Raw genomic sequence first — 17,771 nt, forward strand, 5'->3', positions numbered from 1 at the left:
GTTTTTAAGGTACTTTGGATTTTCCTTTCGACTCTGAATCTCTGAGAGGTGTTTTTTCCAATTCTGGCCTCCAATTCTCCCCTCCAAGGAGTCCATGAGGAGCCTGTGTTGGGGATGGACCTCAGTGAGACCCATTCATGCTTTGAGATACTCTGAGTTTTTCCTCTGACTTTGACTCCTGGAAAGGTTTGTGCAATCTCAGGCCCTGAGGTTCCAGGGCTCAGCTCCAAATGCACCACGGGGCTCATTAGGGTCAAGCAAGTCCTGACACACCATGGCTCTGCCTTGATGTCCCTCGGCTCTGGAGCGTTTATTAGGCAGATTTCCTTTTACAGTTGTGAAGAAATATTTCAATGAGCTTCTAAGAAATATGTAATCCTATTTTAAAGGGTGTATTTTATTACTGTTCTCTTTAGAGAAGAGCTGATTGCAGCTTTCTGTGATTTATGTTGATGTAGGGCCGCTCCTAAGGAGGTCTCACCTTGTCAGGTAAGTTTTACCTTGAGAGTTGACCCAGTGTGGACAACCTTGCCCCACATTCCCCAACCTCATGTGAGAAACCATTTTCACTTTCAAAAATTTAAAATATTAAGATCTTATCAAAATACAACAGAAGACTGAATAAAGAAAAAACACAGTGCCAGGAGCAAAGGATTCAGTCAGGATGTGCTCATCTACAAAGTGGATGCTCTGTCTTTTATACCTCTGGGCCCTCCCAAAGTCTTGTCAATCGACTCCTTCTTCACTGTCCAGTGGTGGAGATCACTGTCTCACACCTTGATTGGAGGTCAGGTGTCACAGACATCTTTTCATGAAAAATCCTTTCTTTAGGATGTTTCCTCCTGAGAAGCTGAGAGGCCTCAGGAACAAAATGTAAACAATGGTTATCTGTTTCTGTGGAATGCAACAGGTGGATCTGTGATTGGTCTCATAGAGTTGTTTCTAATTAAATTGCCAATCACGGTCAGCTGGCTTGGACTCTCTGTCTGAGACAGAAGCTTTTGTTATCATTCCATTCTATTCTTAGCTTAGCCAGCCTTCTGATGAAAACTTTTCTTCTATTCTTTTAGTATAGTTTTAATGTAATATATATCATAAAATAATAAATAAACCTTCTGAACAATTCTCATCTCTTCCCTCATCCAAGAACCCCTGTGAACATCAGAATTAGAACCCAAACCCAAACACCACAGTCAGGTGCTGCCATAGGAACAAGCCAACCCTCCCAAATGCCCCAACTACTGAAGCCATCCTGTGATAACAATGCAAGGGGGAGGGGAAGGATAACTATACATCTACAAAAACTTCTCCTAACATGTATTGAATATCCAGCCCTTAATTGTGAGAGTCAACCATAGGATTACTCATCTATAACAAGCCCCCTTTTTCTTTTTCTATAAGTCATTTTGCTCAAACAGTTAAGTAAAAAATTTCCCTGTCTCTTGAATGAGTCATACCAGCATCTGTTGATGTGGGCAAGGACAGTGGAAACAGGAGAAAAAAATCTCAGGTTTTCCTTAGACACACTCATTTGGAATGGGCAAAAGGGCATCCCAGAGGTCCAGTGTGGCTTTGACTCCCATCTACCGTGCCTCTGTGGCTGCTACCCATAGTTGGTGCATCTTAGGGGTGAGTACAGAGGCCAACTCGGTCCTGCCCTCCAGTCCCTGTTGAATTAAAAGACAACTGAGGAATGACAGAGGTCTGGAATGGCCTTTTGTCCCTACCTTACCATGCCTACAGGGTTGCTACCCACAGCAGGGCTATGGAGCCTTCTTGGTAGCAAACAAAGGGGCCAACCCGGTCTTGCCTTCCTTCCTTTGTCTTATTTTCTTGAAGAAGCTGTCCCATTACCTTTTACAGTCCCTTGTGTGTTTCCCCTCAACAGATGCTGGTAATTCTCACCCATGAAAACAGCAAGACAGTTCTTGAGCTGGCTGGTGGAAGCTTGACTCTACTTTTTGGGCATCTTGGTGTTTTCCTGGTTGTCTCTCAGTGTCTGCTTGAGAATCAATCTTGTTTCACCCAGCCTGGATGTTACAGTCCACTCTTTGGGTTCTTCTCCTGGGCCTTTGACTCTGTTGCCATGAGTCCATCCCCGCTCTGCAGCTCACACGGCCAATTTGGTGGTGAGCAGGGCCTGAAAGGGACCTTCCCACTGAGGAGTTAGAGGCTGATCTCTCCATGACGTGATCATCACCCAATTCCTGGGATTAATATTATGGATTCTGAAATCCAGGGTGGTAGTTTGAGGAATTGCCCCTTTATGTCTTAGCCCTTCTGAGGTTTGTGCTATAGACATCACTTATTTCTTGGCATTGGCTTCCCCTTCCTCATAGGTGGCAACCTTCTGGGGTGAGGTCAGGAAGGGAAACCCAAACATCATTTCATAGGGTGACAGCCCCAGATCTGACTGGGGTTGGGTTCTAATTCTTGATAAGGCCAAAGGGAGACATATTATCCATGACATTTGGGTTTCAATCATTAGCTTAACTAGAGCTCTTTTAAGATTTGGATTCATCCTCTCAACCCAACGGGAACTCTGTGGATGCCATGGAGTGTGTAATTCCCATTTTATTCCCAGGCCTGAACAACTTTCTGCAACATCTTTGATGTGAAATGAGTTCCCCGGTCTGAATCAATCATGTTTGCCATCCCATATTGGGGAATGATTGATTCTGGAAGTGTTTTAATCACAGCATTGGCATTGGCTTTCACAGTGGGTACCACCTCTACCCAGTGAGTCAAGTGATCTACAATCACTGGCAAAAACTTCCACTCTTGTACCTGGGGAAGCTCAGTAAAGTCTCCTTGGATGTTTTGAAAGGGCCCTAAGGTTAGTTCTCACCCTCCCCTGGGTGTTTTCCTCATGATCTTCTTATTCCTTGTTGACATATCACAAGCAGTTCAGTCACCTGCTTAGCTATCCCAAAAATTCCTATGCATCCCAAATCCCTTAGAAATTGATCACTTAGTACTTGTGTACCCCAATGTGTTGTTCCATGTATGCCTTCTAGCATTTTCTTGGCAAAGGGTTTATTCAACATTTTCCTCCCATCTGCTAATTTCCACTTCCCTTCGTTACCTTTCTTGGCTCCTATTTTAAGGAGTTCTTCCTCTTCTGTCCCACTGAATACAAGGACTTTTTGTCTAAACTTATGTCAGGATTGGTATTTCAGCCAAGGGTCCAACTTTAGACACTGTTACATGCATATAACAAAGATAATAATTCAGTGACCTTGTTGCACTGTCACAGCTTAAAGACTGAATGCATCAACAATACTAATGACCATTTCGGAGCCAAGATCCCACAGTCCGTTTCTGTGGTGCCATCTCTGAAAATGCCTTGACTTGCAGAACATGAGCTTCATTCCCTTTTTGGACCAGCCATCCATCCATGCCCTATAATTCCACTGCTGATGACCTCCTGTGGAAGCAATTTGAATATGCCATCTCCCTTTTTCCTCTTCTCTTACTACTGCTATTAATTTTCTCATCCCTTGTTTGTATCCTTCCTCTCAACTGCTAAAACCCCTCCATGCCTCTTCTAATAAGGCTTCTAAATTTCACCCCACAGGCCCCCAAATCTTCTACACCTTACACCTAATGTCTCCTGTTTCCCAAAGCCAAATTTACTAACTGCTGTATCCCATCCTGGGAATCAGGATCTAAAGATGTATGATGATGCATTTCCTCCCACAAGTGGTCTAAAAATTCAGGACTTTCAGAAGGGCCTTGTCTCACTGCATATAGGGCAGCCCAGTTTATGGTTTTAGGGATTGACCTTTCCATTCCCTTTATTATAATCTCCTGATAATCCTCCAGTTTGGCCAAATCTTCTGGTTTAGTTCGATCCCATCATGGATCTCAAAGGGGGAAAAATTCCTTAGCATCAAGTTCAGCTGGTCTACAAGTGTCTTCCACGAAGTTCCTGTTAATTTTCAAAATTAACTGCTTTTCCATCTCAGTTAAAGCATCCAACAGGAATTGAATGTCAGTCCAATCTGGGTTGTGTTGTTTCATCATATATTTTAATCATTTAGCAGTGCCTATCAGATCACTCTGATAGTTCTTGGCAACCCTTTCCATAGCTCAAATCCCAGGAGTCAACTCACCCCACTATTCCCATACAAAAGCTGTCCCTGTTACAGCTCTAACAACCCACAAACACTGGTTCAAGCTAAAGCCATCCTAAAAGGGGTGGCCTAAAGGGCTGAACCATTTCAACCCGGGCTCAAGCTTCAACTGCCACCACAAGACATCCAACAACACACAGCTATAGCCAACAATCACAGCTGCACAAAGCAAAAATTACCAGGTTTTTGCCATTATAACTTTTGACACAAGATGGCAGTATGGCAGTATTGTACTAAAAATACACACTAACCCTCAAAACCCCAAACCACACCAAATAAACCCAAGAAAATAAAGGCATTACAGCTTCACAAACCCCGCAAAAAGGGACCACAAAGACACCGTGTTACAGCATCCGACCCTTGCCTCTCAAGTTCCAGAGGCAGGGCATTGGTGAAACCCAAACCCAAAACATTGGCAGGGACCAGTTAAACCCAACCACCAGGTGCTAAAGGGAATACCATCCCCTGCAACTAAAAAGTCCACACACAGAATCACTGGGGAGGGGTATCTCAAGGGATAAAGTGTTCACCTCCTCTCAACACACAGCATACAGCACCTTAGCATTCACCCACATTCACCTCACCAATCAGCTCACACAAACACATCAAAATCAAAACACGATCAAAATAACAACACACAATCAAATAGCAGCAATAAACCAGAATTTGCTCAATTCACCCCCAGAATTGCTAGCGGGTCCTTATCAACACAGAAAATCCTTCTGCCGGCAACAAACCCAAAGGGAAACTGTACAGGCTCACGTTGTGTGCAGGATGTCTCTGTGTGGCTTACCAACAGCCCTTCCCCTGCGTGCAGCTTGTGGGTTACTTTACACAGATTTAAACGTACCCATTATCCGCAGTCCCAGCAGTTCTTGTCTGTCCCTGCAATGAACAGCCGAGAGTGTAGGTCCCTCCAGGAAAGGAATGTCCTGGGGGTGCCCAGAGACGTGCTCAGCCTGGCTGCTCTCGCCGGGGCAGAGAAGTGTCCTGCCACGGTCATCAAATGAGGTGTGGAATAGAACTCCCCAAGCAGTTAAAGTTAGAAAGTGGTGTGCGTATTGACAGCACCAGATACAAGCAGAGTAATCTCCCAAAGGCATGTGCAAAGAATTACAGGCTCTGGCTCTCTATTTATCTGAAAAAGTCTTATATATTCATATAATTTCCAAAGTGCCTAATACATATTCATTACCTAACCCTGCCTATCCCCACTTCATAGTAAAAAGTATAATAATTGGGTCCAAAGTTCCTTCACGCTTGTGCAGTCTTTCACTTCAAATGGGTCGGGAGGTTTTAAAATGGGAGTGGTCTCCTTCAGATGAAGGCAAAGATGTCTTCCTCAATTTGACCTCTTTACTTATGACTTGTTGGCAGGCTTTCCAAACCCATGGCTACAGCTCAAGTTTCAGGGCCCAGGTGCAGGCCACAGTCCTCTTCCACAATTCAATCCACATCCCACCCTGCTTCTTGAAACATAGTAAAGACAGGCAGGTGATTTCTGACAGGCAGAGATATTGCCCTGGACTTAACTACTTTATCTGCTAATAATTAACTATCCCTTCTTATTTCTACTTCTCTCGCAATACTCTCCCCCCCGACTATATTAGCCTTCCTTTAGATTTTAACACTTGCAGTTTCTTTAAACTCTTAATTCACAGGGTGATTGGTCAAGGAAAGCACAGTGCAGAGGTCATGTGGACAGTCAAGGGGAGAGGTATTGGTAGATAAGTAGAAATAATGTATGTTTTAAGAGTTAATTCAATGAGACAACTATAAAAGATGTTGAAACCATATATTTTGGGGCCATTTTGCGGTGCTTTTCCAGCATGCTGAGCCTGGTGTGGACAGCAATGCAAAACTTTAGAAAAGATGAAAATAAACAAGAAGCTGAAGACTGAAAAAGTCCCATGCATCTCTTTTTACCTGGCACAGAACTGCTACAGGAGGGTTTCCCCCATCCAGGGAGCCCCCAGAAAGGCCCAACATAAAACAAACATCGATAACTGGTGCCCTGACAATGTTTGAAATAGGTTGACTTTTTTCCATAAAGTTGTTTACTGAAGGGTGTTGTCTTAATTGGCCAATCATGTGAAATGTGTTGATTAAATGACCAGTGAGGTCCACCTGTAGCAAACCAAGATATAAAAGAAGAGGATTGAAAAAAGAGGTGGCTTTTAGCCCTCAGCCTTCTGATCTGGGTCTGTGTCATCTCTGACTCAAAGGTGACATTTGGGGATCTGTGGGGGCTATTGGGGCTCCTTTCTGCACCTCGTGACCCAACAGGAGCTTCTCTAATATTAAACGTTGCCTGAAGCTCCCACTGTGCCCATGACAGGAACCCCTTTGAGTGTCTGGGCCATCCCGGCTCTTTGGCAGCCTGGGGACTCCTGGGATGTCACCGTGGAGCCCCCGTGAGTGCCTGTGACAGATGGGTGCCTTTGCAGCCCAAGGTGCCCTGGGATGTCACCATGGAATGGCTGTGACTGCCTCTGACCACAGGGCTCTTTACCATCCCCAGAAAGCACTGGGAGGTCTCCATGGAGCCCCAGTCTCTGTGTGTGACATTCCAGCTCTGGAACAGCCTGGAGACTCTTGGAAAGTCCCCATGGAACCCCTCTGAGGGCCTGGGACAAATCAGATCCTTAGCAGGCAACCATCCCCAGCCCCCTGTTGCTATGGTCACTTTCCATGGTAACCATCACCAGCCTCCTGTTGCTATGGTCAGTTTCCATGGCAACCATCACCAGCTCCCTGTTGCTATGCTCAGTCCCTTGGCAGCTCCATGGAGACCCCATGCCAGGGGTGGTTGCCATGGACACCAGCTCAGGCCTGCAGCCAGAGCCCGTTGCCATGGCAACCATTGGCAGCCCCCATCCCCAGGCTGATGGGATCCCAGAAGCACAGAATTGGCTGAGCTGGGAGGGACCCATCCGGATCCTCCAGTCCAACTGCTGGCCCTGCACAGGACACCCCAACAATGCCAGCCTGGGCCTGGCAGCGCTGGCCAAACGCTGCTGCAGCTCAGAGAGCCCTGGAGCTGGGACCCTGCCCTGGGGAGCCTGGCCAGGGCCCCAGCAGCCTCTGGCCAAAAACCTTTTTCTGACATCCAACCTGAGCCTGCCCCGACTGAGCTGCAGCCGTTCCCTCCACTCCTGTCCCTGGGCACCAGAGGGAAGAGGTTCCCACAGCCCCAGCCAGGGACCCGCTCCCAAGGCTGCTGCCATGGCCACCAGGGCTGCCACCAGCTGGGATGCTCGGTTTCCACAGGCCGGGCTTCAGGAATGGGATTCCCCAATTTCCTGCTCCCGCTAAAACCGCACTGCCCTCGCTGCCCTCCCTCCTCCCATGGAAATCACAAAAGGCAAAGATCCCGGGCTGGGATAAGAATAATTTATTGGGAACAGCAACGAGATAAGGAAACAAACAGGAGCAGAAATTATATTGATAACAGAAGGGATAAATATAACTGTTTACAGGGAAAACTACAACACAACTCACTGGGTCTGCCTGGCCACAATTTCCTCTGCCTGGAAAGGACACCCTTCTCCTCAGGGAGAGAGAGAGAGAGAGAGTCCCTTCCCTGCCCCTGGCAATGTTCTGAGGTGGGAGTGAATGTGATGACAGGGCCATGGCCAGACCCTCACGTTCTTCCATCCCACATCAGGTCATTGGCAGGGGCAGGAAAAGGTACGGGTGTCTTCCCAGCATGGGTCATGGGGAACATGGATCCTCAGGGCTCTTCCCAGTGTAGGTTCTCCCATGGGGGATGAAACTGGAATGGTGCATGAAGCTGTTCCTGCAATCGAGGCATTTGCAGGCTGTTGCAGTGGTTTCCTGTCTCACCTATCTCAAACCCCTCAGGTGCGCCAACCTTTCCCCCTCCCCTTTTGCCCTTCTGCCTAAGAGCTGTCCATCAATCTTAACATTCCAGCATGGCATCGTGTGGTTGGCAGACGCTCCTCTGGTCTGGGCTCATTGGCCTGTCCAAGTGTCTGTATCCCGGGAGCCTCCCCCTCCTCCCACCTGTTTGGCCCTCACCTGTCCGTCCACTCCCCCTGTCCCCAGGGCTTAAAAGGACACGAGACCATGCGGCCGGGGTGTCTGTCTGGAGCTGTTACCACATTCAGAGGCCTACCATGCTGCAACAAAACTCTGGATTAAAGACTCTATGACAGAACCTGGTCCTTTTCTCTTCACTGCTGCTTGAACCTTTTCCACCAAAGGTAAACTGAGTTCCTACTTTGCCTGGATTTGTTCTGAGTGCCCAGCTGCAGCACCCAGCTGGCCAAAGGTATCTCTGGGGTGAAAACACCACAGGTGCAGCCTTTGGTCCAGCAGCGAGGGCCAGAAGAAGCCAGGCCCCCCCACACCCGGAAACCTTGGGGTCTAATATTTAATAACAGGCCTTCCCTTACTGGTGGCTCCATTGGTGTTTTCTCAAGTGAGAGCTGCTGGTGAAGCTCTTCCCACACTGGGGACACTCGTAGGGCCTCTCCCCAGTGTGGATGCGCCGGTGGGTGATGAGGGTGGAGTTTGTGCTTGAAGCCCTTCCCACAGTCTGGGCAGAGGAAGGCCCTCTCCTCTGAGTGAGTCCACTGGTGTTGGAGGAGCTGGAAGCTGGTGTGGAACCTCTTCTGACACTGGGGACACTCATAGGGCCTCTCCCCAGTGTGGATGCGTTGGTGGATGATGAGGGCAGAGCTGCAGCTGAAGCCCTTCCCACACTCCCCACACTCGTAGGGCCATTCCCCAGTGTGGATCATCTGGTGGCTGATCAGGGTGCTGCTCTGCCTGAAGCTCTCCCCACACTCCAAGCACTTGTGGGGCTTCTCCCCATTGTGAAGCTGCCCATGGACCACCAGCTCTGAGCTCTGGCCGAAGCTCTGTCCACCTTCCTGGCTCAGGGTGGGTCTTTCCTCCTCAGAGCACACTGGGCTGGGTTTTGAGCCTCTCCTTCTTTGGGATCTCTGGGGCTTTTCCTCCACGTTGGAATTCTGCACCGTGGAGCCATTTAAAATGGCCTCTTCCACGTGGCTCTGCTCTGGGGATTTGTCCTCCCTGGTCTCCATCCTCAGCTCCTTCTCTGAGGGAGGAAGGACAAGGAGAGGATGGAATTTGCCTCCGTGCCAGAGGGAAGGGGAAGGAGATCCCCCCAGTGCATCCCTGGCAGGATGGGGTTGCAGCAGGGTTGTCCTGCAGCCAGGGGACGTGCTGGGCTGAGAGATGGAGCAGGAGAGAGGGGGAAAGGGGCACTGACTTCCTCCTCACCTGCCTGCGTGTCCCAGGGCTCCTTCCTCTCCCTCGCAGCCTCCTCCTCCATCCAATCAAGACTTGGGAATGGGAAATCCTGGTCTAGGAAGAAAACAAAGGGTGCGCACATTGTTGTCTTTTCTGGTTTGAAGGCAAACCTGGGGGAGAGTCTAAGTCAGAATTACAATTTAAAAAGAAAATGAAGATCAAGGCAATGATACAGAAATACTGCCTTAAACTGACAAGAGTCAGGATATAACCTGACACCCTGTTGCTCAGGGTGGTGGCAGCAGTCCCATTAAATATTGGCTGCAGTCCTGTTGGAGTGTTGAACGTAATTCTGTCCTAGCAGTGATCCTGTAGAAGGGTCTGGTCTTCCTCTGGAGGTCCAGTGGTGGTTCTGGAGCTCTTGTCCTCTGGGAATCCAGTAGGCAACCTGCTCCTGGTGTTGCAAGCCTCAGTTTACATCCAGGTAGGAATGCTTGGATCCTCCCCCTGGGCGGAGCATCCCACAATGGGATGATGTGTTGCCGTTACGGCCTGGCGACCTGGTTCGGGAGGTCCGGCACGGTGACCCAAGGCCCAGGGTCACTCGGTCCAATGCTACATACACCAATGTGGTGGACAGCAAATGGCGTTTATTGAGGGGTCTCAGGGGTATTTATGGCTTGGGCAGTCTGTGTCACTTCCCTCTGCTCACGTCCGGCCGGGTGTGGCCGGGTATGGAGCAACGGTCAGACTGCAGGGTGAGGGGGGCTTTCTTATCTACCTGTACAGCCCGAGATCTTCCGCACGCAGATCCCTAGCTCTCCACATTTCCCCCCCTCATGATTAGTAAAAATCTTATAAAATGTAAAGGTTACAAAATTTCATGGGTTAGTAGAATTAGCGTAAAATCGTAAGTGTGTTAGTAAGTGGCGTGCCTTAAAGTAATTGTCGGCACTCGAGAAACAAAATGTTAGCCGTTTCCAAACACCTTTTAACGCATTGCACCAGTTTGTTTAGTATGCAAGGCCCGAAGATTAGGGTTAGTAAGATTAAAGTGACTGGGCCTATTAGGGTAGAAATCAGGGTGGTGAGCCATGGAGATCGATTGAACCACGACTCGAACCAGCCCTGTTGGGCTTCCCTGTCTTTCTGTCTCTGAGCCAGTCTGTTTCGGAGTTCTGCCATGGAGTCTCTAACGACTCCTGTGTGGTCAGCGTAGAAACAACATTCCTCTTTCAAGGCAGCACACAGGCCTCCTTGCTGCATGAACAGGAGGTCCAGTCCTCGCCTGTTCTGCAGGACCACTTCTGAGAGCGAGGAGACTGACTTTTCTAGAAAGGAAATGGATTTCTCGATCCTCTGCAGGTCCTCATCGATGGTCATCTGCAGCTGGGACAGTCCTTGGTGTTGAGTTGCTAGGGCTGAGACACCTGTTGCCGTTCCAGCCGCCCCTAGGCCGAGCAGCATTGCGATAGTTATACCTGTTAATATTTCTCTCTTGTGGAGTCGGCTGTTTTCCTTGAAAAGGTGGTACACCTCTTCGTCTGAGTGGTACAGGACCCTAGGGACGATCAGAACTTGAAGACAAAAGTCTTTAGAGTTATCGAATTTGGCAAGAAACGCACAGGGACTCACTCCAGATCTCTGGCAAACCCACATCCCAGATGCAGATGGGACTACCCACTTATTATTCTTCCTGTCAGGCTCAACTACTTCGGTGCAGACGTCGCCTTTCCGCTTAGCTAGGGTTGCATTGCCAAAGCATCTGCCCTGACCTGTGACTTGACTCAGGGTAATTCCTTTGCGGGGTGTGTCCCATCTGCACTGGCGAGGGGCATCGGCTGTGGAATAGCTGAAGGGGGTATCTAAAGCGACTCCTTCGTAAAAGGGGGGTTTAACATCGTAGCAAAGCCAGCAGGAGTCGGTTAGGTTAGGGTTAGATTCATTCAGGGATAGAAAGGTAGCTTCTAACATGCGAAGGATTGGGTCCGAGCCTGACCTGGCTGAGCGGCGTATGTGGAAGGCTTCCTCATCGCCAGTCGGGACGTCGGTGACCCTTGTGGGCAAGGCTTTGGGGTAGGTCATGTTTCTCCCTTTCTGTGTGCTTTTGATCACTTTGTTGGGCCCAACTGCTCTGGGTGCTGATGATTGGAGTCTGGTAATTCGCACATTCACCCACTTTCCTGACCCTTGAAGGACTACTGTCCATGCTTTGCCCACGGCCCAGCTAGGGTGATTCGGCTGCAAAACTGTCATGTTATAGTGAGTGTATTTCCGGGACTCGGGGACTTTATGGTGGTTTCGATAGAAACTGCCCTGAAGGAAGACGGGTGTTTTGCAGCCTGCGGGTGCCCAGGTGAACTGCAGGAATCTGTCGGGCTCTTGTGGGTCCCACCCAGGTCCTGACGGCCTGGCGTCTGTAACTATTGTTTCACAGCCCCAGTGCCCACAGTATCCCCACCCTGGGCGATTGCAATAACTTTTTCCTGGGTTTGAGGCTGGGCACCAGTAGGATAGGTACATGTGTGTGGCATGTGAAGGATAGGGGTCTACTTTTGGTTGTCCCGGAAACAGGTCGGTGACGCTAAGCACGAAGGACGGGGCGTTCGGCGTGGTGATATCTCTGATCATCTTGTCACCAGTAAGATGTTGCATGACCCACCTGAAGGGCTGATGAGGGTAGTAGTCTGGGCTGGCTTGCCCTCTGGCGACAAGCCCCAACAGCATAATCACACAGAAACACCGTTGTTGCTTGGGTCTCACCCGTGCGGGTCTCTCGGGCGCTGTCCGGCGGCTTGGTGGACTGTCACTTTCCTCTGGAAGGGGAATGTACGCATCCTAGGGACGACCCATAAGCATGTCCTGTAAATAGAAACTCACAATTCTCATCAGTCTTGTCCCGCCCACTGTGAAGGTCGGGCTTGATTGACCTAAGTGGACACCACCTAATTTTGCCGTCCTTTTTGACAGCTGCGTACCCTCGCCCCGTGAGCACTAATCTCCAACCCTGTTCCCACTCCCCTGGTTCATTTTTGATCACCACCCGTGGGCCTTCCTCTAGCGCCCGAGTGGCCCAGTGTCTCTGAGCAGGACTGTTTGTTTCATCCCCCCTAGGGAATTGATTTAACGCTAGCAGCGCAGTTGCCAGCATGCGCGCCTGGTCACCCGGGGGAATGGCATTGGTGAAGCCTTCTGCCTTTGCTAGCACTTCCAGCTTAGTTTTCAGAGTCTGGTTTGCTCTTTCGACGATGGCTTGCCCGGTGCTGTTGTATGGGATGCCATGCACCAAGGCGATGTTCCATTTCGAGGCGAATGCTTGGATTACCTTTGAGATGAAGTTTGGGCCGTTATCTGTTTTGATCTGTTTTGGAACTCCAAGCCATGCCATGGCTGTTAGCCAATGTTGGATGGTCGCTTTGGAATCGGTCTTGAGATGCTGTGTGGCCACAATCATGCCGCTGTACATATCTACGGTAACTGCTAGCCACGCTCGGGGTTTCAACAGCTGGCATTGTGTAAAGTCTGTTTGCCATATTTCTGAGGCTTTGAGGCCTCTGGGGTTGACGCCACTCGACCACAGTGGCGACTTCTGGCAGTGGGGGCACGTAGCGACGACGTGCTTTGCGTCCACAGTAGAAATCCCGCACCTTTTCGCAAGCGCTTTAGCTCCGATGTGAAGGGATTCGTGCAACTGACGAGCTTCTTTCAGTGTCCATACGCCCTTTGCGGCGGTGTCAGCCTTGTCGTTGCCTATTTGGTAGAATCCTCTGACCGGGTCGTGGCTGTTGACGTGGATGACTGATATGGTGCCTTTCCGTGAATAGAGTGCTTCCTCCAGCATCGTTGCCACTGTGGACACTGACACACCTGGTCCGGACATGGCTAGGCAGAGCTTGGCCACAAATATGGAATCAGTCACAATATTAAGGTGTTCTTCTGGGAACAGTCCGCATGCTAGCACTACAGCTGCTGCTTCAAGCTGTTGGACCGAAAGCGTGGGGTCGGTTGCCTTGACACATTGCCACTGTTCTCCTGACTGCCATACTGCCGCCGCGGTGGAGGTCTGTGATGATGCGTCCGTGAAGATGGTTGGTCCCGCCTGCGGTCGGTCAAGTACTTTTGGTGGGAGGTCGATATCGATGACCGTGAGCAGCCAAGTCCAAGGGGGTTTTTCCGCGTAGCGAATCTCTCCTCCAAAGCCTGTAAGGGCCATGGCTAGATATTCCGATATTGTTGTTGACTGCGCAGAGAGCTGTTTGCGGAGAGGCAAGCTTATCCTGGAAGGTTCGATGCCCAGATGTCTTAGGGCGAGTTTCCTGCCTTTCATGATGAGGCTGCAGAGGCACTCGACTCCCGGGGAAAAGGCACATGACGGTTTCCCCAAGACCACCCATAGTATTGGTTGGGCCTTGTCGGGGGGTCCTTGGGCTAAGGCTCCCACTCCCCCCTTTTTTGTAAAGTGGACATACAGATCGACTGGAGCACTTGAGTCCCATCTGGTGAGCATGCTCTCTGACATCTGACGTTCGATGAAGTTGAGCGAGCTTACCGCTTCCGGTGTCAGGGTTTTTTGCTCCCATGGGTTCTTCCCTTTCAAGAGGTCATTCAGAGGGTCCATGACCTCGGGAGGAATCAGGATGATGTTGCGGAGCCACTGTAAGGACCCTACCAGCTGTTGCATGTCGTGGAGCGTCTTGATGTCTCGGCGGATTTTCATCTGGGGAGGAGTTATGTAGGAGCTTGTGATTCCCACTCCTAGGAAGGTCACGCACGGTCCCTTTTTTATTTTTGCACTTGCTACCTCAAAGCCATTTGTCCTTAAGGTCTCGGAGATGGTAGACACCAGCTGGTCCACTTGTCTCGTGGATGGTGCGGCGATCAGGATGTCGTCCGTGTACTGCACGATGGTTACAGTCGGATTGCTCTGCCGGACTGGTGCTAGCGCTCGGTCCACAGTGATCTGGCAGATAGTCAGGGAGTTGAGCATTCCTTGTGGAAGCATCTTCTATTGGAAGCGTAGGTTGGGCCGCTGGCTGTTTGGGAAGATGATGGAGAAGGCAAAACGCTCCTTGTCGTCTTCGTGCAGGGGAATAGAAAAGAAGCAGTCTTTGATGTCGAGCACTGCACAGGGTTGTCCTTTCGGTATCACAGAGTTCATGGGCAGCGAAGTTTGCACAGGGCCCATAGGCTGGATTCTCTTGTTCACTTCTCGCAAGTCATGCAGGAGTCGAAAGCCTTCACCAGACCGCTTAGGTATTACGAAGATCGGAGTGTTCCATGGACTTGTGGAGGGTTCTATATGATTCTTGTGTAATTCACGGCTAACTAACTCAATGAGGGCAGTCATTCGAGGCGTTGACAAGGGCCACTGTTCGACCCACACTGGGTCAGCTGATTTCCAAGTCAGCTTGATGGGTAATGGTGGGTACGCAACAGTGGCCCTTAGAATAAATTTGTCACCCTAACATCCAGCAGGGCTAGGGCATCCCTCCCTAGCAAGGGTGGGCAGTCCGACATCACATATGCAGTGAGGGTGATAGTTCTTCCCGGTCCTCTCTCGGTGCAGAGGGTTATTGCCACTGGTTGGGTGCTCTTGTAGGCTCGGGACAGCCCTCCGACTCCGCCCACCATGGGGGCTACTTCTAGCTTCCATGGTCGAGGCCAATGTATGTCTGGGATGACGATGACATCTGACCCTGTGTCCACCCAAAAGGGAAGGCAGATGGCCGAGTCGTCGGAGCGGTTGTGGAGACGACACACTGCCCACACGATCAGTGGGTGTTTCCCCACCTTCACGGCGAAGGCCACCCATGGGTCCCGTTCCCATGCTTTCATGGCCAAAGCCACCCAGGGGCCTCGGCCCCAGGGAGCGGTTCTTGGTATTCCTGAGGTGCAGATGGGTTCGATTGAGCCATTGGCTGGGCGACAAAGTTGGTCATTCCCTGAGGGGGTGGAGGTGGTGGGCATGAAAGCCCTGTGCCCCATTGGGGGTTGCTGTAGCTGGGCCGCTGCATGTTCCAGGTGGGAGGAGGCTGGATACGGCCCGGCTGCCCCCTCCCTCTCCCGTTTCCCTGATGCCTGGATCTGCATTCCTTAGCTAAATGCCCTTTCTTTCCACATGCCCAGCATGGTCCCCTAGGTCTCCCCTGGCATGGTGGAGCAGCTGCTGGTGGGTGCCCTGACTGGGGGCAGTTTGTTGCCACGTGCCCAGCTTGGCCAGACTTAAAGCATGCCATGACACTCGTTATTGCAGTGTGAACTGCTGCTTGAATGGGAGCTAGGTGTTCTTCCTTTGCAACGTGTCTGATCATGGCAGCTAGATTAGACCCTTGCGGCAGTGATCTTAAAATGTCCTTGGTGGCTGAGTTGCATTGCTGGCGTAGGCACTCTGCCAGCACAGGACCCTTTGCCTCTGAGGGTAATGTTGAGGAGTCCAAGGCAGCCTGTAAATGATCCACAAACTGAGTGAAGCTTTCACTCTCACTCTGCTTTATTGTGGACCAAGGCGACGGTTTGGCTATTACTTTGGAAGCAACACGGATGGCTTCTCGGGCAGCACGGGTTGTTGTCATAACCTCATGTGCCCGCAAGCCCTCAGCCTGTGCCTGAGGGGTGATCATTGTAGGGTCTGTGCCCATTAGCCTCTGTATGCTGGAGCCGTGCAGTGGATGGTCTGCCCCTGTTACCAGGGCCAGCTGCTTAATACAGTTATCCTCCCATTCCTGCTTAAAAACAATCATCCCTGCCCCATCAAAAATCATTCTGCAAGTCTGCTTAATATCAAAAGGTAACATGTCATCCCCTCCAAAAACGCTGTCAATGAGTGTGGAAACCATGGCAGAATTAATTCCCCTATCTGCAATTGCTTTAATAATTGCCTGCACGTCTTTCGGGTTTACCGGGAAATAGGTCCTTTGATTCCCGCCGGCTCCTCCCACCCAAACGGGGAACACCAGTTTCGCCGACGGAGTCCATTCAGCACACGCTATTTTTATTTTCCGCCAGTCTGTAAGCGGAGTTCGATCTTTCTCCGATATCCCCTTCACCCATGCAGGAGCGCTGTGGCTAGTGACCTTGTATGCCGCTGCTCTCCTTCTGTTAAAACCCAAATCCGAGTCGGAACTCCCCGATCCCCTCTCGAGGTCGGAGCTCGAGTCCGAGTCCGAGTCGGAAGTCGACTGCCCGGACGTTTCCGGGCTGCTCTGCCTTTTTCTCGGGCTCCGACCCCACCCCTTCTTGCGGGGGTTGGGCCGTTCCCTCCCCCTGGGGTCCCCCCGCCTCCTACTGGGGGAGGTCCTTGCCCTATAAGGACCTAAAGTGAACTGAGCGCTCTGATTGGCCTTATGCTCCTCCGCGGGGGCCGCCCCGTCCCCCCGCTCGCCCGCGCATGCGTTGTTAAGCAGGCTGACTGCATTTCTGCCCCCCATGTTTCCCTTTCCGCCCTGAACACGCGGTTCGGCGCCATTTTCAAACGCATACGGAGGGGGTGCGCTTTTATCCACCCCTTCGGGGTCCGGCAATTTCGCCGCCTCCCGCGCTTCCTCTGTTACCCCCCGCCAAAACGCCCGCGCGTGTTCCCCCCCCTCTGATGGTGAAGCGGTCTGCTCGGGGGAATCCAGCGTTCGCAGTTCCGCGGTGCCGATCTGATCGAAGCCCTCCACGGTCTGCGTTGCTGCGCCCACCCCCAACTGCGGCGTGGCTAATAACCAAGCCTGCGCGGCTTTCCAGGCCTCCTGCTGTTCTCTAGCTTTCTGCAGAGCCTGTACGACTCTGCCCCATGACTTTAGAGCTTTCCCTGAGCCTGAGGACATAGTTTCCTCAGCTAAAACCTTTGTACAAGTATCCCATATCTCCGAATGGAGAATATCCACCGGGCTGTCTATCGCCCCCAGCTTAATAAGTCTCGGTATAGCAAGACATAAATCTTTTAGCTTACAATCAATCCCCCATTGAGCAGGCATCTGAGTTACGACCTTTGCTATGACTTCCATGGTCCACGCTGGTCCGGGGGCGTCCCCCCCGCTGCACTAGGCCTGCTGTGCAGCCGCCGGTCCCCTGTCCAGGCAAAATCCCGAACTCCGGGCGCTGCAACTTTCCCAGGTTTCAGCACCAGATGTTGCCATTACGGCGTGGCGACCTGGTTCGGGAGGTCCGGCACGGTGACCCAAGGCCCAGGGTCACTCGGTCCAATGCTACATACACCAACGTGGTGGACAGCAAATGGTGTTTATTGAGGGGTCTCAGGGGTATTTATGGCTTGGGCAGTCTGTGTCACTTCCCTCTGCTCACGTCCGGCCGGGTGTGGCCGGGTAAGGAGCAATGGTCAGACTGCAGGGTGAGGGGGGCCTTCTTATCTACCCGTACAGCCCGAGATCTTCCGCACACAGATCCCTA

At 51.0% G+C, this 17,771-nt stretch overlaps 1 protein-coding gene across 1 annotated transcript in view; it reads right to left on the minus strand.

Annotated features, from left to right (window-relative positions):
- Positions 1-9,459, minus strand: part of LOC118700706 (zinc finger protein 268-like) — a 260,704-nt gene extending 251,245 nt beyond the window's left edge. The window contains 3 exon segments of the mRNA XM_036405302.1: positions 8,610-8,670; positions 8,672-9,022; positions 9,445-9,459. Of these exon segments, the coding sequence (XP_036261195.1) occupies positions 8,610-8,670; positions 8,672-9,022; positions 9,445-9,459 (427 nt within the window).
- Between the last annotated feature and the right edge of the window lie 8,312 nt (positions 9,460-17,771).

Source organism: Molothrus ater, chromosome 35, assembly GCF_012460135.2.
Source record: "Molothrus ater isolate BHLD 08-10-18 breed brown headed cowbird chromosome 35, BPBGC_Mater_1.1, whole genome shotgun sequence".
Lineage (NCBI taxonomy): Eukaryota > Metazoa > Chordata > Aves > Passeriformes > Icteridae > Molothrus > Molothrus ater.